General features: G+C 38.7%; 1 protein-coding gene across 1 annotated transcript in view; it reads right to left on the minus strand.

Annotated features, from left to right (window-relative positions):
• AMN (amnion associated transmembrane protein) overlaps positions 1-21,741 on the minus strand; it is a 95,066-nt gene extending 73,325 nt beyond the window's left edge. Inside the window, exons 1-3 of the mRNA XM_088149800.1 lie at positions 21,673-21,741; positions 10,887-11,005; positions 10,758-10,802 (exon numbers count right to left, since the gene is read on the minus strand). Of these exons, the coding sequence (XP_088005926.1) occupies positions 10,758-10,802; positions 10,887-11,005; positions 21,673-21,715 (207 nt within the window). The 5' untranslated portion in view covers positions 21,716-21,741. The remainder of the gene's footprint in view (positions 1-10,757; positions 10,803-10,886; positions 11,006-21,672) is intronic.
• Positions 21,742-26,694: the final 4,953 nt, after the last annotated feature.

Raw genomic sequence — 26,694 nt, forward strand, 5'->3', positions numbered from 1 at the left:
AATTCACTTAACAACTGAATGGGAAGTGACGTCGTAAGCCCATTGTAGTCAACGTGATTTTCTGCTTAGCAACAGTGGCACTTAGTGATGGAGTTGCCAGTACCAATTGTGTTTGTTAGGTGAGGACTACCTGTAAGCTTCTTTTCTCCTTTATCTCATGATCCCAAATGTTCTAGTAAATGCTCTATCAGCAGTCAGCATCACCTCAGCCGTGAACCAAGACCAAATACATATTTTCCTCTAATTTATTCATAATTGAAGAGAGGGGTTGATTAGCCAACAGAAGCAACATTTCAGAAAGGCACACATAGGAGGTTGCTTTGAGGAGCCACATCCTTCACAATTACAGTTGGGTTTACCCACTGTGCTTCTTTGTGTCACTTTCCTCATTTGTGCCTTAGCCTATTCTGTGAATCCAGTCATTATATCTTGTAAATGATGAATGATGTCTTAGTTCAATGTGTCAACCCACTGTGTAGTTTCATTCAACACAATGCTAAAGAGAGTTCAACAAAAATGTACTACTTTGATTTAAAACTCTAGCACTCTAGAACATTTAGCAAAATTTGATGAAGGAATAAATCCTAAATTTTCATATTTAACAGTTTTAGTTCAAGAAATCAACTGCACCAAATGAAGGCAGTTCTTATGAGTTAAAATGAGTTGGAGAAAGATTTAATATGAATGCCCATATTATTTAGCAACTATAGGAATCAGATAATTGTTCTATCCTGCTCAATACTGATGACACTATGGGAAGTTGTTTGGTTTTTGTTTGTTTATTGGGCTTATATGCCACTGGAGCCACTCCAGACTCAGAGCAGCTTAGATGTCTTATTCTGTAAATAGGGGTAATCATATACATACCCCCCCCCAAAAAAAATCAAATTATATTTTTCTGCAGAGGAACCATACAAAAACTCCATAAAGATAAAACCACAAACTATAAGAGGGAATAGCATTGTGACACATCCATTCCCAAGGCCTGATGGAAAAACTAGGTTTTAATAGAACTTCAGCTACAATCTTTCCCAGACTTTCTTGGAGAAGATCAAAACTGGACCTCATTTTTTTCTCACAGAAACTATAAATTCCACAGTTAAGCTATAGTCTGTTTTAGTCAAACTGCCTCTTCTGATCAAACAGGTTATGAACAGTTTGAAGCAACATCAAAGCAAAAATAAGATAAGAGTAAACAGTAATCCCTATTTCATACTCCCTTTAACTCTAAAATCAGGGGTACATAACCTTTTTGGGCTGGGGCTTTATCACATCCCATAGCAATCAAATGGATAGGTGGATAGACACACACGCGCGCACGCACACACACCATTCTGCCTAGTGATATCAAAAGTTGGTAGACAGATGGACCACACATGCATGTTGATATAGTTTGGGTAACAGAGAAGTTAGATAGGTTGGTATGGCTTGGGACAGATGGGCAACTAGAGGCAGCAAGTTCATGGCAGATGATGGGAAGAAGAAGAGCTGATGCCATTACTTGGAAGTGATGAGTGTGAAAGGGTATGGGCAGTCTGTATCCTGAAGTGATGAGGGCAGGAGTTAGAGCAGCCCAGGCATTCACAATTCTGTTGCTTTAGTATGTAAAAAAGATACTGTACTCTTGTTGTCTGTTGTTTACCACCACCACCACCACCACCAAAAAAAAAAATCTAGATTGTACTCTAACCTTCACCAATGTGACCAGGAGGTTTGATATGGGAACCTCCAGCCTGCAGGTCAGTGTTGCTTAGTGGCCTCTTGTTCATGTCGTTCTGCCCCCACCCCCATTGCCTGCTTCCTTTGCCTGCTGCCAAATACAAATAGGAATCCTTTTGTCTCTATACTCCATGGAAAGACTCCCACTCCCATGACCCTCTGACTCTGGATAATGATCTTGAGGAAATTACATGCCATTCATACACTTGAGAACAAAGGTGGCATCAGGTTGATTGTCAAACAGCAAAGCGATAGGATCACCAGGCTTCAAGAAAGGGCCTTGTGGGACAAATGTTCTACTTAAGAGTCAGAAGTTCTTTCCATGTAACCTGTCAACTAATTCAGGATAATTAGTAGTAGCTGGATTTGGTTGAGAACATCATAAAAGCCTCTGTCTAGGAGTAGTCAGATACAGGAATAATATATGCAACAACCTTGTTTTGTATCCTTTTAGCCATGAACTTGAGCCTTGTAATTGACATCCTAATCTGTTGACCTTTATTATTCCCAAGGTCATCCTTTGTTTCCCAGTCTTTTGAACTTACTACTTATATTTAACCTATAAATCTTAAACTCTGGACTACTTCTCAACCACTCCTTTTCCTGCTGATTCTGCTTTCAGTAGCTTAAATAATTCAACACCAGACCACTTGAATAAACAGGCACTGGAAACGTGTCACTGGAAACCCAGTGTAGGATAAACTTTGTCTTTCTCTAAAAGAATTTGATTGGTATTATGGCATCATTGATAAGATCAATAGCTTCATTCATTAAGTTACCCAATAAAAATAGCTTTTTGACCAATACACAAAATAAATTTTATAAAAAACCTCAGCTTCAGTTAAACAAAAATTAATCAAGCAGCAGGCTAGAAGAATTATGTAAAGAAAGGAACTGTAAGAACAAAATAATCATTCCAAAGCAGAGATTTGGATAATAAAGCATTATAGAAATAATCAATAAATACAGAAAGCTAAAGTAATACATTTCACAGAGTTAAAACACTCATAGTAATATCGCTGTTGCACATAATCATTTATTCTTAATCTGGCATTGATATCTATGGTATGACAAAGCTAAGGTTAATGTAGATTTTAAAAATCATTGTCAGGCATGCCATTTTGAGAATATAGAATAAATACTAATCTAGGTTGTGCCCAAAAACACCTTTGTGGCTCTCAGCACAAGAAGTCTTTTATACACAAGAAATTATAAGTAAACATAAATGATTAACTTATTGTGATATACTAGAATTTTCTCAAGGGGAATGTAAAATAAAATCAAGAGAAGATTTGATAACAGAAGGATATACTTGTCAATGGTTTTCTTACGTACAATTGTCAGAAAGGTTTAAAGTGGATAAAAGATTTTACGGTTTTGAACGATGTAAGACTGAATTTGAAACAGAATTATGTACAAATGATGAACATGTTATTGCTAAAATGTATAAACTTTGGTTGAAACTTGAGACAAAAGAAGAACAAATGAAAGAATGTATGATAAAATGGGCTAAAAACTTTGGTTATAATATACAAATGGATCAATGGGAAAATATGTGGTTGAAAGGATTGAAATTTACATTATGTTCTAGTCTTAAAGAGATTTTTTATAAAATGATGTACACTTGGTATTTCTCACCAGAGAAATTGTCTAGAATATATAAAGGTACCTCGAATATTATGCTGGAAATGTTAACAACATGAAGGGACATTGTATCATGTCTGGTGGACCTGTAAAAAAACCAAAAAAATTTGGATGCAAATACATACAGGTAGTCCCCGGTTTAAGAATGAGTTCCATTCCCAAGAACTGTCCTTAAGTCAAATTTGTATGTAAGCTGGAACAGTATTATTGTATAATACAGTATAAGTAGTACTGTGTAATGAACTCAAATCATTGTGTATTTAACTTCAATTATTGTGTACTTAACTCGAATTTTGCTACAATAAGCTCTGTCCTCAACTATGGGTTGTCTGTAACCCAGGTGTTCTTAACCTCGGGACTACCTGTACATTAATTCAGAAGATTTTAAAGACTAATATACAATTGATGCTTTTCTTTTGGAACTAATGGACAGACATCTAGAAAAAAGACATGGAACTTTGTTTTTATATATGACAACTGCAGTGAGATTATTATATGTTCAAAAGTGGAAAGGCTCAACACTACCCACAACAGGGGAATGTTTGGTGAAGGTGATGGGATTTGCAGAGATGGTTAAATTGACTTTCTTGTTTAAAGAAAAGAAACATCTACATTTATGGCTGACTGGAAACCCCTTATAGACTTTTTGGATGAAACAGAAAAAAAAGCACTCGTGACTTGTGGTTTTGATGATTAGAAAAAAAATAGATATTAGGGAAAAAAGTGAGCTTTTTTTGTGGTAACTATAGAGTAAGAGTTACTTTGTAATCATACTTGTATTTCCTGCAAAGGAAATCGGAAGCTTTCTCTATTTCCTTTTATCTTTTCTTTCCGCACTTTTGTCCTTTTCTCTTTCTCTTTCTTTCATTTTTTTCTTTATTCTGTATTAGTTTTTGTTAGTTTTTATCTTCTCTTTAAAACTTTTAATAAAATGTATACAAAAAAAGATTAAAAGATTCAAAAGAATAAAATGTTTGCTGAACATTAATAGGATATCAAATTGGACTTTGGGAAAGTTTGCTAGTGATGTCTTTCTATAGCCAGGGGAAACATTATTAAAATGGCTTTTTCATTCAAGAATATCTTCCATTGTTTGGATTTTAAGGTCATTTGGGGAACTATATATATGGAAAGATGCATCTGAGAACTGCAGAGGCTTTTGGAGAATACTACTAAATACTAAGTAATACCATGGCTCCTGGGAGCTGTCCCTAGGATACATGAGTTTTCTTCTCCCTCATCAGAGGCACAGCCTTGGCTGAGATTATATTGGATTAGCCCTTTTATTAGGCAGAAGTAGGCCTTTCCCACTGTGAGAAATTCCAATATTAGGAGGACCAAAAGAGGAAATTCTGAGGATTAGAAAAAGGGCATGAGAAACTTTATGGTCAAAGTCTTCTAAACAAACACATCTTTCTATCTACCTAACTCACTAAGTATATTCCCTTGCATTGAACAAAATGGACATATTATTTGTTTTGAAGAAAAATAAACAAGAAGAGCAGCAAATGCTGATCCTCCCTTTCCTACACTTCTTCCCTGGTGAACTATTGCTAGAATGATGGGATACTCTGCTGCATAATAATAACAATAATATGTACTTCAAGGAAAAATCAGAATACTGAAGAAGAGGGGCAGTTGAAAAACCTTGTCCTGGTATAATAATCAGTTATTTGTATTTTTTTCATTATTTACATTATTTTTTAAAAAAGTATAGCATAATATGCAGAAACATGACTGGTTTAGCTTTAACATCCCACCATTTTACCTCTATATAGCCTTTCTCCTAAAATACTACAAGTGTAAAATAATTATACACAGTGAAGTACAACAATTCTCATGTGGATGCTTATAGACCAGTTAAACACAGCATGTTGTCCTATTAAACAGTCAAGTAATTAGCAGTTTAAATAGCTTGAATAAATTATCACAAATAAAATTATATGGGTTATTTGGACAGATAAAACTCATGCATGACCCTTAGAAAATGAAAAGAAACCTGCAACATAAATAAAGAAAAGAGGCAAGAAGATACACTAAACACCAACCATATTAACTAGAAGAAACTGGATGCTTTTCCCCAACACCCATTTCTTTTAAACCCCCTTCCGCAGTGCTTGGCTCAGATGCTTACTGCCAGGGAGCAGATATTTGGAAAGTGGGGGGGGACCCAAAGCATTGTCTAGTGGACTAGGAACAGAGAGACACTGCTCCATCCCTCACATAGTAATTTTCACAACTGGAATGCATGAAAATGTTTCTCTGGATGTACTTTTCCATTGCAGAATTTGCACATCCACCAACCCATAACCTACTTTTTCTAAGATAGCCTTGTTCATCTGATACACTCCTTAGGCTATGGACTAGAATGCCAATGATTCTTTCTTATCTCTGTGGGAAACCAGACAGGGAAGACTCTTGTAAGATGCTACACCTACAGTATACTATGGTATGTATTGTTTCTGGATTTTAGCCACAGTTTCTTTCCTTTAAAAAGAAATGCCTGAGAGAAAGCATTCTAAGGAATGAACCAATCTTGCTTTGGGGGTGCTTTTTTGTCCCAGCCAAAAAGTACTGTGGTATTCCTCCGACAGACCCCATACTGTAAACCAGTTTTTCTCAACCTCAGTGACTTTAAGATGGGTGGACTTCAACTCCCAGAATTCCCCAGCCAGCTTTGAAGTCCACCCATCTTAAAGTCGCTGAGGTTGAGAAACACTGCTTTAAAGAATCAGAATTAACTGCCCATACAAAGTTTGGGATAGGGCTAGAGTTAACTGTCCTGGCCACGGGGTGTGGGTGTTAAAAACTCAAGATGGCAACCAAAACCATGAAATTAATGCCCCAGCCCTTTTTTTATATGTGCCTGTACATAAAAAGAGGCAGGGCTTCAATCACATGGTTGTGGCTGCCATCTTGAATTTTTTTACTCCTGTCAGGCCCAGCCCAAGAACAACAATGAAACAGTCCAGTCGAGTATAGTTCCTTTATTTGCTTACACCTTATAGACAGAATCTTGCCAAACTAAATCTATACTACAGCAACTAGTGGATCTACCCTATGAGATTCCAGGGAGTGGCTATCCTGAATCTCTTACTCTTCTCACGCTTCCCCTGCGGACTGTGTTGTTGCCTTTTGCCTCCTCTCCCCTCCTGGAAAGCACCCCCTCCCTCCTGATAGCCTTGATCTCCCACCTCACTCTCCTCCTCGTAGATACATTCCATCACATCCCCCCCCCTTTCAAAGTCAGACTCCCCCTTCAAGTCCTCAGAGGAATTGGGCAGAGGTGGTAGAGATGAAAGCGCAGGTGTGGTGCTTCCCTCTGAGTTCCCTGATGACTCCTCCATATTTTTCCGGTAAGCTTCCATGAGAATGCAAGAGCACTGGTGGTCCAGCTATGGCTTGTTGGGCATTTTGCTCGAACTGTTGTGCTAACTGCATCACCATGGCTTATAAGGCATTTTCCTGCTGCTGGTGCTGTAGTAAGGCTGCTGCTAGATGCTGTGGAGTTAACGGTGCTCCCTGAGGATCCGTAGCCATGCTCAAATTTCTTCTCTTCTCTTGGGAGTATGAGTTTGGCAAGACTGATGTCAGGCCCGGCCCAAGAACAACGATGAAACAGTCCAGTCCAGTCCAGTCCAGTTCCTTTATTTGCTTACACCTTATGGACACTCTTGCCTCCTGCCCCCTCCTGGAATGCACCCCCTCCTTCCTGATAGCCTTGTTCTCCCACATCACTCTCCTCCTCGTAGATACATTCCCTCACAACCCCCTCCTTCAGATATCCTCTGATAAGGGAACCATATATACTGCTCTAACAGATAAGAAGTAGAAAATAAATATAAGGAAACAAATAAACTAGGTAAGTATTACAAGAAAGCAATAGAAATGTGATTAAGCCCTTCTTAGTTCCTGGAAATCTTACTGAAGGATCTGTTGGGTGATCAGATCATAGTTTGCAAATGGCAAATTACAGATTACATTAAATTCTATATATTCTTCTATTGCTATGATATAATTTTGAAAGAACAGGTTAGGGATAGATTGTCATGGAGAAAACCTACCTATGTGGTTGCTAGGAGTTGAAAACAACTTGATGGCACATAATCAAATTTTATTCCATCTTTTGACACTGAACAACTTCCAAGACTTTTCATATTCCAAATTTTACTTTTTTAATTAAAACATTTGCATTCCAAATTTTGACCATTTAAGGACTCTCAAAGCAGATAATGAAAAAGGTTCCAAAGCAACAAGATTATTAATTAAAATTTCATTAAAACTTCAAGAAAAGACTCACTACAAAATGAATAGACGTATTATGAAATCACAAAAGAAGAAAGAAAACCAAGCCATCAAAAAGAGTAGCAATATATGTGTTTGAAACAGCCTAGAGTATATAAGATGCCAACATAACAATGAAGAGTAGAAAACAACTGAGCATCAGCAGGTTACACAGGCTGAGGGTTGCAGCTAAAAAGGCCTTGTCCTGCTCCTTCCAGTGGTGACAGGGGCTGGAGCTAGTGCCTCCACTGACAATCGAAGCAAGTAGACATAGTCATATGGAAAAAGACAACTGCATATTGTTGCATTATGCAGTTTTGAATGTAGCTATTTAATGGTTGATAACTCACTCCCTGGGAAATCAAATCACCGTAGCAACCTCAGGTTCCTAGGATGAATGCTGTTTGAGGGGGGTAAATGAAAAAGCAGATATTTTGACAGAATCATTGTTTACAGCAGCAACTAAGGGCTGTGTGCTTCAAAATAATTTTGTTTCACTTGCACATGTTGACTAGCCTATTAAATGCTTTAAGAATGCCCAAGTGTGCAATAGTGAGATGAAACTATTAGAGGGAAAGGGTCACTTTAGGGCACAACCCATTCTTAGAAGCTCAAGCATTTGGAAGAAGCAGAAATGCATTAACAAGAAAACACAAGTGGAGGGAGGTACTCAGTTACATAGCCTGCCTCTTTCCAAATGTAGGATTGTTCATATTGAATGTTTTAAGTTTCTTAAGAGTATGTACAGATAGAAAAGAGAGCAGACAGTTCTAGCTTTATAGGTGCTGCTCCATTCCTTTCTTTGGTTGATTGCTAGTCAACAGTTCAGAAGGTTCATAGGATTCCATCAATTGGAGCTAATGGTTAGTTGCCAGTTTCTTGGCAACTCTTTGTTTCTGAATAAGAGACCCATCATAACTTGGAAAGAATAATACTCTGGCTGAGAGAAAAAGAGGTATGAATAACTGAGGAATAGCAACTGGTATTGTAAAGGAAAACAAAGAAAAACAATCAGGAGGCCCAAAGCTGAAGGTACCTTTTGGTGCGGAATCTATGTGGTATAACTATAGGAGCAGAGAACCTGTGGTACTCCAGGTGATGCTGAACTAATTCGCAGAAGCCCCAGCATGTATGAGCAGTGGTAGAGAGGCTGGGAGTTGTAGTTCAGCAACACTGGGATTGCCACAAGTTGCCTATTTCAGATTTTGTACTTGCAGGTTTTAATATATACTTATAAATATTACAGAGATGTCATAAATCTGCAGCACTCACCCCCCCCCACACACACACACTCATGTACACAACCCTACACAAAGAAAAGTTAACACAAAAGTACTGCTCCAAGAATAGCTCATACTTTGTGGGAAAGGGAAGCATGTAATGACAGGAGCACTGTAGAGAATAAATATACAACCATATTTATTCAAACAATCCAGAAGACATTAAATATTTGGTATGAGTATCTCAGGAACTGGCTCAATAAAATAATTTCTTGGGCTTGTGAATTGATCAAGATGTTGGTAGAGTCAGAATTGCATTTTGACTCTGATTTCTGTTAGCAAAAATATTTGTCCAGATTTCCTGAGCAAATACATCTTAAGATACGACAAAGGAAAGTGGTTTTTCCGCAGAGGTTAGACTAGTCTCAAGAAATCATAACTTATAGAGGAAAGATGACTCAATCTTTTATCCTACTAGACCAAGTGGAGAGGGCAAACCTTGTCCATAGATTTAAGCCATCTGTTCTGAAAATAGGTTTGAAAAGGAGGTAAAGAGCTGACTTTTTTGCTACAAGAAATTTGATGACATTGTGGTTCCCCTTGAAACAGATGGAGAACAAGAATTACATGGAGTATTGATTGTGAGAATCCGTGAATCCTCACGTTATGCCTACATACATGCCCAAATAAACTGTCTGTCATAAAAGTGCTATCAGTCTCCAGGTCCTCCTTCTGAACTGGGATGGCGATATGTACATCTTCAGACATGGAAGGCTTGCAAATCCTGAATTCAATTCTGGCTAATACTGAGATATATTTGAATCCAGCAGTGTTGACCAACATTGTTTTACAAGAATCCTAAGTAAGCACTGGCAACCCTGACATTTGTCACTAAGCAGAAGCAAGTTGCTCTTGCACAAAAATAAAAGGACAGGGTACTGACTTAAAGACAAAACAAATGGCAAGGCTCAACTAAATTGATTTAACAATCTAAGCGGAGTTGGATCTGGTTAGCAATTGAATGGAAATCTGAAGGCTGTTGGTTATACAAGGAAATAATAATCTAAAAAAGCCCTAAAATAAGGCAGTTCAGACCAATTCCTTGTTGTTGCCAAGAAAACAATATGGATGCATCCATGTAGCTGCCATGAGTTGTGATTAATTTGGAGAGTTTACTTAACTTTACTAACTTAAAACTGTAAACCATGAGGCCTCAAATCTCTGCTTTAATTCTCTAGAGTATCCCCAAACACATGCAGAATTCTCTGCAACCTACAAGCATTTTACAACAGAATCAACTCAAAACAGTTACTTAAGAAATGAATTCATGTCAGAAGCAGTTTCAGGTTGTTGCACATTATCTTGGAATGCATATTTTAAAATATGGTATCCTACTGAACTACTAGAGAAACATATCAAACCTGAATAGGATTATTTTAATTGGCCCATTGAACCATGGTTCTTGGAGGGTGGGTATGAACGAGTACCTTTTCAAGTATCTCTTTCTAAGGAACACAAGTCAAGGTCATCAAGAGAAGTGATTGATTTTGGACTCAGGGGTGTCCACAAGGCATGGTCAAAAAGTCCAGATGGCAGCCACGATGGTGTGATCGAAACTCTGCCTGTATTTCAAGTGCATGCCGAGCTTTGACTATGCTTTCTTCAATCACAGTTTGACTACCATCTGGACTTTTCTGACCATACCTGCAGAAACCATTGTTTCGGCTTGTTTTTCTTTATTACTCTAAAAGGCAGCAATACTTGCACTGATACAACATAAATAGAAATGACACAAAAATAATCCCTCATCCACCTGCAGTACAATTTTAGGTATGCAATGCATTTACGTATTACCCTATTTGTACATGTCACAATAATGAGTATACTTACCATGCCTGTCAAGGAGTGGGATGCCTGGACAAAAACTGATACAATCTGGAAGAAATAAAGACGTGTAAAGACCACATTCCTGAAAGACTGACTGTTGTAAATTTTGGTTTTGATTAAAAAATTAAGCACCTTACTACTTCCAAAAAGGATGACATCCTTGGCACATGGAACTCGATTTTGATCCCAGTTAGAAGCATTTTCAAAATTTGTGTTTGGAATCCATTGTTTGTACACAGCAATTGAAGTGCCTGAAAAAGCAAAAAGAAAAAAAAGTCCATAGTATCAACAAGCTTTGTTTGAGGAGATATGGCCACAGCAAAGTGGAATGTCTGATTTTCTTACTCCTATCACTGCATGATTACAACTGACATCACTGAAACATTGATCCTTGGCCTTTCCTTTATACATTCAGATTTTTTTACTAACCCACTCGAAAAAATCAAGTAGCTATATAGCTCAGATATCACCACAGGCCTTAAAATGCTACTTGATACACCCTGGCCACATTGACTGATGTCCTTGATGACAGCACAAAGACTTACCAATCCTATGTATTGTGTTTTATTGCATTTTAAAGAGCACTTTTGCTTTATGGCAGAATGCTTCCTGCCTGTATTGCTGTGTACAAGTGGTTTTATAAGTACTACTGCTCTGTATACTATGGCATGCATGCAATAGCCAATGTTGTATGTTCAAGGACAGAATGATTGGGGTAAGGGCAAAAACACATTTCTTATTTAGCTGCACTGGTGTCCTATTATTATTATTATTATTATTATTATTATTATTATTATTATTTCTTTCCTACTTAAATATTGTACCACCACAACATAGCTGCTTGCTGTAGACAATGCTTTCTAGAGAATTCCCAGAAAGGCTTTAAATATGGCAAATTCCAGGAAGCACTACAGTATACAGATTCCCACACAATTCATGCTTCTCCTGCAACATCCAAAAAAATAATCATACATAGATACTGGACAAGCTGATTCTCTGTCACATCTGAAGTTGTTCCTCATCTTCTAAGCGAATATAACAAATTGACTGTGAATGAATTCCTGCCCTAGAAGACCCTTGCAGTGTTTTATACTCATTATGATGAAGAGCTGTCGATTGCTATTATTTTTAAAATACTTTCTCACAAGTCTAGTCTTCTCACAGGATGATTTTGTCCCGGAAGATGGGATTGCCATAGATGAGATTAAGCGAGAAAGATTTCTGACTCCTATTTATTAGGATTCCACCATAACAGGCCTTTTAAGGGTATTTCCACAGAAGGATTCTGAACCAGTCTGAAAGCAGCTCCAGACTTCTGTGTTCCCATAATGTCAGCAATGTTGGGAGAACATTGGCTTAGAGTAATTGAAATTGCTGAGATACTACTTTCCCCCCTTTTGTTAGTGATTGAGATGGTAAGGCTCCATTTCTCCCTGGAAGGAAGTATTACCACACCTCCTAAGTCCTGAACTTCTGGTCCTGTAAGGGAAATGCTAGCTTGTCAGTGCTGCAAGCAAGCAAACAAAAAGAGTAAGGCGAAACTTATTAATGCTTTGTTAATTTCTGCCTTTTCCTTGGCATGGAAGAACCCCTTCCTTCTGAAGGGATCAATAACTAAATTGGCAATGTTAACTTCATAGCTTTAGAGCATGCGCAAAGTTCTTCATAGCCAAGCTTCAATACTAACAGCACTTAGCGAAATTGCAAGAGGAAGCAACTAACCACAGAGGAGCTAACTCAGATGATAGGGAAAACTCCTCCCGAAGAGACTAAGTCTGAGGCCTGATAAGGAGGGAGGACCCAGAACAAGGGTCTGCAGGGACTGACAAGGTATAAGAGTTAGGGGGAACTCCTTTAAATTAATGTAAGCAAACAAGGGCGGGGAATAATGTATTCTGCTAAAGTTTCTTTGACTGGTTGTAAAACTCATCTTCATTATAATGGTACTAAGATCTGCCTTTTTAAAAATACTATAAAAGGCTGTGGTTTTGTCTCCAAGGGTGTGCCACCCTGCTCTCTCCTAGTGCATGGTGTGAGCACCCAGAGTTTTGCTTGGCCAAATAAAAAGCTGCTTAGAGAAGTCCCTGCTTGAAGTCTCTTATTTTGTGCTGTTGATTGATTTCAAGTTTTCTGGGTAGCCATGAACCTTACACTTCCTTCCTTCCTTCCTTCCTTCCTTCCTTCCTTCCTTCCTTCCTTCCTTCCTTCCTTTGCCCCACATTCCTGCTCTTTGAGATGGATTTTGCTTCTAAAGAAATTGCAGTGGCTTGGGAACTTTGTCCCTTGTTCTCAGCATTTCAGATCAGCAGAAGTGAATCATATATAGCTTTCTGCTGCATCTGAAGACTTGGGAAATGAAATGGTGGTGGTATGAAAGTGCCCTTGGTTAATGTTTTCAGTGCCCACTCTTAGGACAATTGGTGAAACCTCTCATAATGATCACTCTCCACCCAAGTAATGCTTCTTTCATTCTTCTGCTCATTCATAAATTCTACACAGCACTTTCTGTACTGTCTGAATGCACAGTACAGAAAGATTGAAATCAGTGTTTACCTTTTATAGTTAAAGATTTTGCCTATTCAAGGGCTGCAGCTGTGTGAACAAACATGCATGTATAGTTTATATTCATTCAGTCTTTGTCAGATTCTCTAAAACACATACACACATAACCTATGGAGCAGGGTAGAACAAATTAACAAGCATGAGCTTTTCCTCCATGGCAATTCAATCAGAATAATGTCTGAAAAGTTCTCATATGTTCAATTTCCTCTTCTTTTTAGAAGATGCAAGTTAGATTGTTTGGAACAGCCTTTTTTTTTTATGGCAATATCTGATGAAGGGGCTTCAACATAATTAGAAGCTGTAGATTCCATTAAATTAGGAACCAAAGACTATTGTTAAGCCACGAATTAAATTATTTCAGTCCTTCCCTGAAAAATCACATAGCTGAGTTGATTCTATGGGCCCTAGCAGCATTCATCAATCAAGCAGAAAGGAAGAAAGCTTCCTCTTTGTGTCACAATAAATGTGAGATTATTTAAGGATCCTCACATACACACTCACAAAAAGCTGATTTGTTGATGGAACCAAGAAAACAAATCTAACTTTATGAAAGGACAAGGTCTATGGAGTCTGTAACTGCAGGACTATAACAAATAGTTGTGAATTTTTATTGCATTCGCCTATTCTCCCAGCAAATACCCCTAAATACAGAATCTTTCATCATTTGCTATCGTTTACCTACATATTACTTGTACAGAAATAGCCAAATCAAGTCAAAGTAGGCTTCTTGTTTAATTTTCTGCATTTTATCTGTAAATTTATCTACATTATAGGTAACAATCTCTGGCCAGTAATTGCCTACCTTTAACATCACCTACTTTGGAGATGTCTATCCAGCAGAGGCAATCATCTTGAATGAACTGACTACCTTTCCCCTGTATCACCTTTTCTTCTAGGAAAAGGAAGTTACAACATTTGTTGACGGTTTTCTCTCTTTCAAATATTCTCTTCTGGCAAGCACAGTTATTCTGGGAAATTCCTGACTTGTGTTGCTGACCAGGTTACAAGGAAGAGTATAGATGGGAAGTGTAAAATTGTAGAGCTGGTGCCAGGAAATTAAAAGCTCAAAAGGAGCTGAGGCTACAAAGTTTACTAAGAATAACAAAAAAAATAGTATTGTCAAAAGAAAAAGAAAGGAAAAAATCAGTATACCAGCTGCTTACTGAAGAAGGCAAAATGCTGCCAGATAATAAGAACATTGCTTCACCTGGAAATTGTGAAGAAGATGACAGGGCACAATTGAAGCCTGTGACTGATGCAAAGATGATCAGAGAATAACTTTGTACTTTGGATGAGCTTAAATCTCTTAGACCAAATTAATTGCACTGTAGTGTATTGAAGGAGTTAGGTGATATTCTATCCAAGTTCTTACTTATTACCTTTCAGAAATTCTGGGTGAAGTGCTAGATGACTGGAGGGAGAAATATTATCCCTATCCAAATAGGAGAAAAATCCAGCAAATTACAGAGCTGTCAGGCACCTGGCTTGGTAATAGTACTTATGAAAAAGATCTTGGAATTGTAGTTTATTGCAAACTAAATATAAGCCAGCAGTGTGATGTGGTTGCAAAGAAAACAAATGCAATTTTAGGCTGTATCAACCTAAGTATAATTTCCAAATCACAGGAAATAATCATTCCACTCTATTTGGCTTGACCCCTTACCATCAGTACTTTTTGTAATTCTAGGTACCACAGTTTTATTATGGATTCAAAGAAATTAGTAGTTTAGAAACAGGCAACAAAGATGATCAAGGAACTAGAATCTAATCCCTGTGAAGAGACATTGAAGAATCTGTGTATGTGTAACCTTGAGAAAAGATAACTGAGATGAGATGTGATGCACTCTTCCAATTCCTGAAACACCGTCACAGAGAATAAAATCAAGTTTCTTGGCTTTAAGGGAGACTTTATCTCACACAGTGAGTAATCTCTACCAAGCTAAAGGAGAACTAAAACAAGGATATATTGTAGTGTCAGTGGAAACTTTTCCCCCAAGTAATAGCAATTTCAGAGAGGATGTTTCTATGTGAATCATTTCTGCAATGAAGGAAAGAGTTAGAAAAACTCTCCCCCAGATGCTAGGGTTTCAATCCTGATTCCTCCCCACCAACTCATGTGATTCAATTTAGAAGGAAAAAAAACCCTAAATATATTTTTAATACCATAGGCAGTTTGGAACCAATTCTTAACAACTTGAAAAATAAATCCGTTCATTTCCTGACAGACCAATCAGGGAGACCTAACAGGAGTTTGGCAGTGGAGTTCAAGGGGCAGATGTGTAATAAATCATCCCTATAAGTTGATGGTGGGGACTTGGCTAACTCGAGAAAGAGATGAAATAAAAAAGTGTTTTTATTGATGGTGCCTTAAAAACAGATGTGAAAATAAAAAGACATCACTGCAGATGGTATTTGCATGTGTGAATTAAAACTGTTTTTGATAACCCACTGCGTATGACTCAGCTGTGTGACATAGCACCAAAAAAGCAAATGCAATTTTAGGTTGCATCAAAAGACCTGTAACATTCAAATCACAGGAAGTAATAGGTCCATCATATTCTGCATTAGTCAGACCCATCTTGGGCCCTATGTTCAGTTCTCTGCATCCCATTTTAAGAAAGATTCAGAGAAAATGGATCAGTTACAAAAAGGTAAGACTGACAGAAATGGATATCAGTTTTCAAGTCTCTAGATCAGTGTCACACAGAAGAAGGTCAATACCCTTTTCTTTCAGAACAGGGATTGTCTTAAACTATAGGAAAGCAGGTTATTGTTGAAGGCTAGAGGAAAAAAAATCCCAGAACTTTTCACAGTGAAACCAATTTATAACTGAGGAAAGTGGTGAAAATCCCTTCCCCGGATAAAACAGATATCCACATCTGTACCAGTGTTAGAATAGTTATTTTCCCCCTTATTCAGATTACTATCTAAGGACAGCTCAACCTTTATAAAATGTGTTAGGCTTTGTCACCCATTATCTTGAAGTTGGGTGACTGCAATGACATGGAACAGGAGCAACAGAAGTAAGATACAAATTGGCAACGGAGACAGTACATTCATGCTGGAATAATTTTCTGCCACTAACATTATGACTTACTAATGGGGAAAGTCCACTTTCAGTCAGAAGCTAGACAATCATCTATTGGATATGCTTCAATCTGGGTTTCTGGCCTAAACACTCGGTTGGATTTGATGGCCTAAATAGTCTGTTTCAGCTCTCTAATTCTATTTTTGGCTGTAAAATTGAGAAGAATCAGGAATTATTCAGGCTGAAATGGATATAGTGTAATATGCTTATGCTTGGATCTACTGATGGCCAAAATACTTGGATGTTTTTAACTTTAGGTTATTGAAAATAATATCTGTCATAAACTAAACTAAAACTAAACTATCTGTCACAGGAGTTCTAATATTGGTTCAAATGGCAATGCTGGAAAAGGTATTTAACACTTTTCCATTTTACACACATGCGCGTGCGCACACACACACACACACTTTCCTTGTCTAAATTGTTCCTGAAGTTTCTGTTAGTCCCATGTGGTTTAGTGAAGACAGAATGTGCTTAGCTTGATACTGTACATTTTTTCTCCAATGTTGAGCCAATTATAAGCCAGTATCTTTGGCAGTACTTAAATGTGACAAATGAAATTGTGAAAAAGCTTTCTCTCCACTGTAACTTTTAACAAAATAGCAATCCCAACAACTGTTTTATGATAAACATAACAAAATACCACAAGCCCCCTTCAGTGGAACTGTTCACTGCCATGCCCCCAATGTCCATATAATTGCTGTTCCAATCTCTTCACAACCGTGTTGGTGTGAGAGGGGCCAAGACAAGTGTAGATATCCAATTATTCAGGTCTCCCATTTGCACAAAGAAGCACTGCCAGTATATATCATTTCACCCTTAGCTCTTCTTTCAGCCTATCACTTAATGCATGGTTGCTATCATGCATGGCCAGAGGGCATTTCAGCTTCCAGGCATGTTGATAACACGGGCCACCTCATTTCACCTCTCACACCTTCAACAAAGGCCCTCAGCAAAACATCCAGTCACAGATCCTTCATCTCACACCATTCCTGATCTGTGAGGAAGCCTTGAGGTTAAATTATAATACTGTTATGCTTAAAGTCAGCAAGGATTTTCTACTTTCGTGGGTGGCATTATAAGAAAGGAAGTAAATATTTGGTATTCCCTGCCTATGTTTTTCTCAGTGACTCTTAAACTGTAAGCCGTGTCTGCTGGTTGCTAGGCAACCATCAATGGCTTTTTCTTCCATTTCTGTTCCACAAAGTAGCAAATAACTCCGATGGGGATTAGGGCAAAAACAGCTACCAGATCCAGACTGCAAAAGTCCAGATGAGCCATTGATGGCAGCAAAGGGGTCTAGAAAGCTCTAATCCTTGGCAATGATCACAGGAGAGGAATGGATGCATGGAATAGAAGGCAGATTCAGAGTAAAACGTAACAGAAACAGAAGTTGCTTCCTGCATCTCCTAAATCTCAGAAATTGATGATTAACTGCCATTACCAGGCTAAAAAACTCCCCCAAACCCTCAGCTCAATCATTTACTTAGTCGTATTCAGGTCCTGCAGAGAAACCAAGCAGACCCATTTCCAGCTTCCTCACAACCTGTCTAGGGCTTGAACTGATTTGTTTCATTGATAGCATGTTAGTTAACAAGCTACTATTGTCAGAGACAAGTATGATATTCAGCCACAGCAGGAACATAACTAAGACAAAAATGTGGTTCATCATTTTGTGAAGTTACAGGGCCTGTGGAGCAATCCTAGAAGCATGTTAATACAGTTTTTTTTGAGAAGGAGATAGTTGAAGACTGCATTTTAGGATTAATTAGTACAAAGGGATGTCTTCTCTTACTCTAATTAGCTGAAAGCAAGAGAGGCACTGCTATTTCTGAATTATGACAAAGCATACTTTTGAAATCTTTGGCTAGTGAAAGATTGAATACAGTGACAGATATCTATTCAATAAGAAGGGCAGCTAGAGCTAGAGGCACAGTTCTTTCTGGAGACATGCTGACCGAGAACCTCTAGATAGAAATGTATGAAATTGCTGGGCTTATCTCTACCCCTTTCCCTTTACTAACTGCTTTATCAGTAATGACTCACCAAATTCTTAGGCATAGGCCCTTCTTCCACCCTTTACCTGCAACTCCCATAATCCCCAAGCCAAATGGTTCCTGGGACTGATGGCTCAACAGGATTTATGGATTCTGCAGTCTAACACATCCAGAAGGCACCATATTGGGGAAAGCTTTTCTAAATTAAAGTTCCCTGTTGAAGTTTCTCCTATGATTCTTTTAAGGCCAAATGAGAGATGATATAGGCTAACCATGGCTGGATCTCTTGATTATTTTTCTTTACTTATAACGGTCCTCCCACTTGTAGCTGAGGGGGATTAAGTCCTCAGCTCTATAATACTCACTTTCAAAATTGATCTTATGTTTTACTTTTTATCTTCTACATGGCTTCATCTTTGGAAGTGTGAAACCTGAGAAATGGCACCATGATGCTTCATCCTCTATACCTGTTACAATTTACTGCCCTCATGGCCCAATTGAAGCCCACCCATAATCAATGTTGTAGACCTGTAGCCATTTATGTGTCACCCAAACAGGACAAATGAGCTAAGTTAAATATCTAGATATGAATTTAGAAATAATTATTTTGATTTAAATAGGTATATTGCTATTTTGATTGCTAGCTTGATTGATTATATCCCATCAAGTTGTTGTCAATTTTTAGCAACCACATAGATAGATTTTCTACATGGTGATTGCTCCCCAAGCTTGTCTTTTAGGTCTTCCAATGGTGCATCCATCACCACTATAACTGAGTCCATCCACCTTGCTGCTGGTCATCCTCTTCTTCTTTTTCCTTCCACCCTTCACAGCATTAAAGCCTTCTCTAGAGAGCTAGGTCTTCACAGAATGTGCCCAAAGTAGGATAATTTGAGCCTGGTCATTTGTATCTCAAGTGAGAATTCTGGGTTGATTTGTTCAATGATCCATTTGTTTGTTTTCTTGGCTGTCCACTGAATTCTCTGGAGTCTTCTCCAACACCAAAGTTCAAGTGCTAGTCTGTGGCATATTTCCTGACTGCTTGTTTCTTTATTATTGATGGTTGATCCTAAAAGGCAGAAGCTATCTACCAGTCAATATCTTCATTATCAATTCTAAAGTTGGTTGTTGTGCCTGTTGTCATTAGTGTGGTCTTCTTTATATTTAATTTTAGTCCAATTTTTTTCAATGTGCTCCTTGACTTTTATTGGTAGACCTTGCAGATCCTTTACATTTTCAGCTATTAGAATAGTGTCATCAGCATAGCACAGGTTATTGATGTTTCTTCCTCCAATTTTAAAATCATGCTCATCTCCTTCTAATCCAACTTCCCTTAATATATATTCAGCATGTAGGTTGAACAAATAAAGGCAGAGTATACAGTCTTCTCCCACTTCTTTACCAACTGTTTTGCTATGTTCTGTCCATACTATACCTTCCTGACCTGTATATAGGTTTCTCATGAGACAATGAGATATTCTGGGATTCCCATTTTTCTAAGCACATTCCACAGCTTAACATGTTTGACACAATTGAAGCCTTTCTATAATCAATGAAATACATATTGACTTCTTTTTTATATTCTTTGGCTTTCTCGATTATCTGTGTTGGATTAGATTATTTCGCTAGCGTGTTAAATTAAGGATATCGTACAATAGTTTGCACCCTTTGTTAAGTCTCCTTTTCTGGTATTGGAATATAGATTGACCTCTTCCAATCAGTTGGCCATTATCGTGGTATTGTTCTCCAAATCTGCTGGCATAGCTTGGTTAAAACCTTTACTGATTCTTCTTCTGTTGCTTACCATATTGCTATGAGTATTCCATTTTGCAATACCAGTGATATATCTACAACATCTCTTTGGTGATGATGGTTTCTGTTCACTCTTCAAAGAATTTTTGAACTAGACTTGGATTTCAAATAGAAGCAAATCTTTTATAAACTAAGATACATGACTTATGTATTGGAAAACCTAGTAACAGTTTCCTTGTACTTCATTTAGCACTAATTCCCTGTGCCTGTATAGGACATTGGATAAAAAAAATCAAGATCCATTATAAAATCTTCTGTCTTTTTAAATCATAGGAATACCCATGTTCTAGTTTCACCATAACTGTGATTCTTAGCTTGATTCTGGATTATGTCACTTCTAAATGCAGGTGAAAGAATCATAGGATTGAAAGATTTCCAATGTGTAAAAAAATATGGCTACATAAAGTAGATGTTGTCATCTAAACTCCATGTGGAGATAGTTTTCTTTTATTTGAAAGAAATTTAGTCGGGCAAACTCCTATCTGCAATTAAAAGTGTTGGTCTCCTTGTCAGACAATAAATTATAATAAGGCAATTAGTACGGCCATACTCACTGAATAAAACAAAATAAAATACTATGACAATGATTATAACAAATTAAAATTTCATACATATGTTTAAACCACTCTTGGAAAAGTGTCTTTTTATCAATAATTTTATTCCTTCTCTAATCTTTTAAAATTACTCTTCAATCAAAATACAAATTTACAAAATGTTACAGATATGAACATGGGAATTGGTGTACAGTGGGGAAAGTTCTTGGATGAAATCTCAGTTTATGCAAGCCATTTTTCTTTTCATCTCACTTATTTGTAATTTAAGGATCACAATACCAGCCTACTTTACAGTGTTGTTGTAAAACTTGATGGGATTATATTAAGCATTAGATCACAGTTTTGAAATCTACTGCATAGATTCTAAGTATTCTTTTCATTATGGTGCCGAAGGAACATTCAATCTCTGTCTTCTAATGTAATTACTGTGGTATTTAATATAATAAAATGTTGCAAATTGCAATAAAATATTCTCAGTTCTCAACAATTATGGTACTGTTGCTGTGTTTAATTTCTATAAATAAATTGTGACTTCTGCTTTAATCAGTTCTTGCATTAAAGGATCTTGGTCTTTGAATGTTAAATAGCAATGCATATTTAACAGAACTTAGCTCACAGTAGTAGCTTCAGGCTCTACACATGGGGGGTGGGGGGGGGGGACAATGGAGGGAGAAGTGTAAATAGAAAGGAAAGGAATGGAAAAATCCAAGCTGCAGAATCGCTATGAGTGTGCTTTGCAAATCACCCCCAAACTATCTACATGGAAATTACCTTTCCTACCTGAATTATAAATATATCATGAATGATCAAATCCTTGGCTCTTTTGCACAATATTCATGCAATATATAAAACAATTTGACCCTCATCCCCCAATCTTAGATAGTACTTGAGATTTCTTTACTTACCAAGAACCTGTATGAAAGCAAAGAAGGAAAGGAACGTCTTCATTTTGCAGCCTGCTGATTCTACTTTGTCTCCTCTTAATCTCCCTATGAACTTTAGACTCTGCCTATCATATGACACTTGGTAATTTAAGGAAACTGCAGCACTATAAGATAATTGTAGGGATAATAAGAGGGCTCTTCCCCTTTAGTTTGGGCACACAGCCTGTCTTTCATGCATTGCTGCTGGAGCATGATCTGAGCTGTAGCCCTTCCCTGGAAGCAGTATCTCCCACTTTTTAATGCTACTCAAAAGGGTGAGGCATATGAAAAAGTAATCTCAGTATAACTTCAAGTCTACAGTATGTGACCCCTTAGGATCAGCCTTCCCCAACTTTCATTCTCACAAGAATTCTTTATTCAATTGCCACAATCCTCAGCCAGTGGTAAGCAGAGGTCCAGTAGATTAGGGAGTCTCCATTAAACACAGCATTATTCACAGATGACTGCCCACCAAGAGTCCTTTGTTGTTGTTGTTCTGTTTTGTTTGTTTGTATTTTTGATATCTGATCTTTCCTAGGAGCTCAAGATACCTTACAGGGGATCTGCTTTTGTTTTATTCCCACAACAGTACTCCTGTGAATTATGTTTGGATGAGAGCAAGTGACTTGTCCAAAGAATTTCCATGGCTGTCTTGGTGGACTTGACTCTGAATCTCCTCATTCTTAGTCTAATATTATTTATTATTGTTTATTTATCCAAATTTGTTAGCTGCTCAACTACAGTGGACTCTGGGTGGCGTACAAAACTGGAAAATCCATAAAAACAGATAAAGCATCAAACCAAACAGACAGCCCGGACTAAAATGATTGAATGACACAAATCAAACAAAACAGGGCACCCCAAAATACAGTGATACCTAAATACATCAACCCCAGGCCTGGGACCAAAGCCAGTTTTAAGAGTTTTCCGGAACCCTGGGAGACAGGGTGCAGTCCTTATCTCTGGAGGGATGCTGTTCCAGAGGGTGAGGGTTGCAACAGAGAAGGCACATTTCCTCAGTCCCATTTGATGACAACATTTAATACCCAAGCTACTACATTACACTGGCTCCCCAAGATCTCACACAAAGATCTTTCAATTACTTGCTCTGTAAGCCAAGGACAGAAGCAGAAAATGGGGATTTTCTGTACACAAATATGTGCTCTATTATGGAAATACTGCTAGTCCTTATTGCATGATGCCTCCCTGTTCATAACATGTAAGTACATGTAGCCATCTCAGTGTAATGGATTAAATGTTTTGCAAAAATTGCTTTGAGATCATTTTCATTGATTTCTTTCCTATTGTTAAATACAATTTTTCATACATTCAGTTTTACTGCACAATTTAAATGACAGTGTAAAATAGATAACATACAAAAAAGAAAATGGGGAAAGAGCAAGAAATAAAACAAATTTAGTAGCCACAACTATTGCATTAGACATTTTTGGAAGGGGAAAGTCTAGTCCAAACATGAAGCAAATCCATAACTAACTGCAAGACACAATACCACCAAATATAAAAGGGAAATAAAGAAAAAACATGAATAAATGCATACAATTGCAGAGTGCAATTGTCAGCATGTCTCATCCCCAGGGAAATATTTGCTTGTGAATGCAAGAGAATGACGCAGTGCAAATTTAATTTATTAATTCCAAAGTTAATAAAACTTCTCCAAAGCAATTGGAGTTGTAGATTAGGTCTATCAGTTTCCTTTTCTGACATTGGTTTAGGAAATATCATTAAGCTTTCATTAATTGAATTTCATTCATTGTTTGTAAAATGCTAACATTCTATAGAGCTGTTATCCATTATGCCATTATGCTCATTCCCACTGTAAAAGGTCCATTATCTAATAATTACTAATAATAGTGTCAAATGGGTAGTTTTTTCCAATTAATCTTCCTGAAGAAATCAGTGAATAAATTTTTTTTTATTAAAATTTGGAAATTGAATGATGGTGATGATCATCATCAGAGACAGTGCAGAAGAAGGAACAGAGAAGAAGGTGAAACATGTTTACATAACAGTGTTTTTCCTGCTAAAGGCAAAAAGAATTGGAACATAAGAGGAAGAGTCAGTAAAGGTTATTAATTAATGGAAGAGAAGAAAGGAAGAAAAATAGATACATTGTGCACAGCTGAAACTAAAAGAGTTTAATAGTATCTAAATGAAGGTGGTCTGCTCTTTTAGAATGTAGGGGATGAATACATTTATGGAAGTAAAGTCTTGGTGTAATTACAAATGAAATGGCTCAGATGTATGTTAGAAAGTATGAATGGGGTTCATTTACTAGATTGCTATGGTGTGCACGAAAACAGAAATTTGTAGTTCGATGATATTTTATGCTAATGCTCCAGTATGCTGATAATGAAAGAACCAGGGGTGAGTTTTGGAAAATTATTTATTTATTTATCATATTTATATAGCCGCCCATCTCACACAAGGTGACTCTGGGGAGCATGCAACAATTAAAAAATAAATACATAAAAACAATTACCCATAAAAAAAAAAGCTGAAAAAACACACAAAATAGGAAGGGATAAAATTAATAAGGGAGCCATCGTAAAATCTCCCCAGTCCCCCGGGAGCCCCAGGCCTAATCACATAGCCAGGTCTTGAGGAACTTGCAGAATGTTAAGAGGGATGGAGCTAATCTCACTTCTGGGGGGAGAAGATTCCACAAGGCAGGTGCCACAGAAGAGAAGGCCCGCCTTCTCGGACCTGCCAAATGTAATTCTCTAGCAGGCGGGAATTACAGAGGCTGGGTGAGTCCATCTGTAGCATGCCTCCTCTACCAGATCTGATGGGATAGGCAGATGTAATTGGGGAGAGGTGGTCCCTCAGGTAACCTGGCCCCATGCCATGAAGGGCTTTAAAGGTCAAAAACAGCACCTTGAATTGGACCCGGAAGCAAACTGGCAACCAGTGCAGCTCGCGGAGCAGAGGTGTAATGTGTACCACCCTAGGGGCACACATAACTGCCCATGCCGCTGCATTTTGCACCAGCTGAAGCTTCCGGAAACTCTTCAAGGGTAGCCCCATGTAGAGCACATTAGAGAAACCTCCAAACAGGAGGTGCCAGGGCATGAGTGACCATGATTAGATCCCTCTGATCTAGGAATGGGCGCAACTGGCGCACAACACAAAGCTGTGTAAAGGCCCTCCTAGCCATGACTGCCACCTGCTCTTTGAGCAGGAGTCATGAGTCCAGGAGGACCCTCAGATTGCGCACAGGGTCTGTCTGGGGCAGTGCAACCCTATCAAGAACCAAAGATGGCATAGCTCTAGCACCAGAAGGCCCCAAAACCCACAGCAACTCAGTCTTGCCAGGGTTCAGTTGAAGCCTGTTGGTCCCCATCCAGACCCTCACAGCCTCCAGGCACCGGGATAAGACATTCACAGCATTGCTTGATTCGCCAGGGGCAGAGTTGTATAATTCGGTATCATCAGCATACTGATGATACCTCACACCATGGTGACAGATGAACTCACCCAGCTGCCTCATGTAGATGTTAAATAGGAGGGGGCACCCCACATAACAGGGGCTGAGGGCAGGATCTCTCCTCCCCAACCACCACCGATTGGAATTGGCCCCAGGGAAAGGAGGTGAACAGCACAACACAGAACACAGTGCCACCCACCCCCAATCCTCTAAGCTGATCCAGAAGGATACCATGGCCGATGGTATTGGAAGCCACTAAGAGGTCAAGTAGGGCAAGGATGAATGCACAACCCCCATCTCGCCCTTGCCAGAGATCATCCAAAAGCACGACCAATGCTGTTTCTCTTCTGTACCCAGGCCTGAATCCCGACTGAAAGGGATCCAGATAATCTGCTTCATCCAAGGTCCTCTGAAGCTGTTGCGCAACTACCTTCTCAATCACCTTCCCCAAAAAGGGGAGGTTAGGTACTGCATGAAAATTGTGCAGTATAGTGGGGTCTAGCAATGGCCTCTTGAGGAGGGGGGAGAACCAAGGCCTCCTTAAGAGGTGAGGAAACAACCACCTTACTCAAAGATGCATTAACCATCGCTAGAACCCACTCACATGACACCCCCTGGCTGCTTTCACAAGCCAGGAGGGGCATGGATCTAAAGAGCAGGTGGCTGAGCTCACATCCCCAAGGACCCTGTCCACTTCCTCAGGTCCAACTGGTTCAAACTGTTCCCAGATAACAGGGCAAGTCTCCTCCCTAGGCACCTCCACTGGACTTGCAGTAAAGCCAGCATCCAACTGAGAATGAATCCAAGTGATTTTATCTGACAGATGCCAAGAAAATTCCTCCACATGTCTCTGCAGAAGGTTCTCTGAGCCATCCTTACCCAGGAGGGCTTGTGTCACCCAAAACAGGGCTGCGGGGCAGCTATCTGTAGACACAATAGGAGCAGAGGAGTAATGATGCTTCGCCGCCCTTATCACCACTAAGTAGGCATGAACAGCCACTCTAACCTGTGTTCAGTTGAGTTAGTCCCTTGTGAGCACCAGCAATGCTCTAGACATCTCTTCTCTTGCTTCCTCTCCCTTAGCTCTTCTGTAAACCATGGAGAATGCCAGGATCCCCAAGAGGAGAGAGATCGCATGGGTGCAATCCAATCCAAAGCCTCAGCTGCCCCTTTATTCCAAGTGGTGACCAAGGCTTCAGATGTACCATGCAGCAGACCAACAGGAACAACCCCCAGCTCCCTCTGGAACCCATCCGGGTCCATTAGTCCCTGGGGGCAGACCAATCTAATAGGTCCAGTCTCCCTGCAATGGATAGTGGTGCTAGGGAATCCCATTGTAATCAGGGCATGATCTGACCATGACAAGGGGGACACCAAAAGCTCCCCCAATTTCAGATCGCATAGCCACTGCTCCGACAGGAATACCAGATCCAGAGTACGACCACTGTTCTATGTCAGGCTCTGGATGATTGGGATAGGCCCATGGCCATCATGGTGGCCAGGAATTCCCAAGCCCTCTAAGACCCCATCTCTAGAGAAGCCAGATTGAAGTCCCCCAA

The sequence above is a fragment of the Python bivittatus genome, unplaced genomic scaffold (assembly GCF_059951505.1).
Source record: "Python bivittatus isolate LINGU-HERP-01145 unplaced genomic scaffold, Pbiv_v1 ctg000580_np1212, whole genome shotgun sequence".
In the NCBI taxonomy this organism is placed as follows: Eukaryota; Metazoa; Chordata; class Lepidosauria; order Squamata; family Pythonidae; genus Python; species Python bivittatus.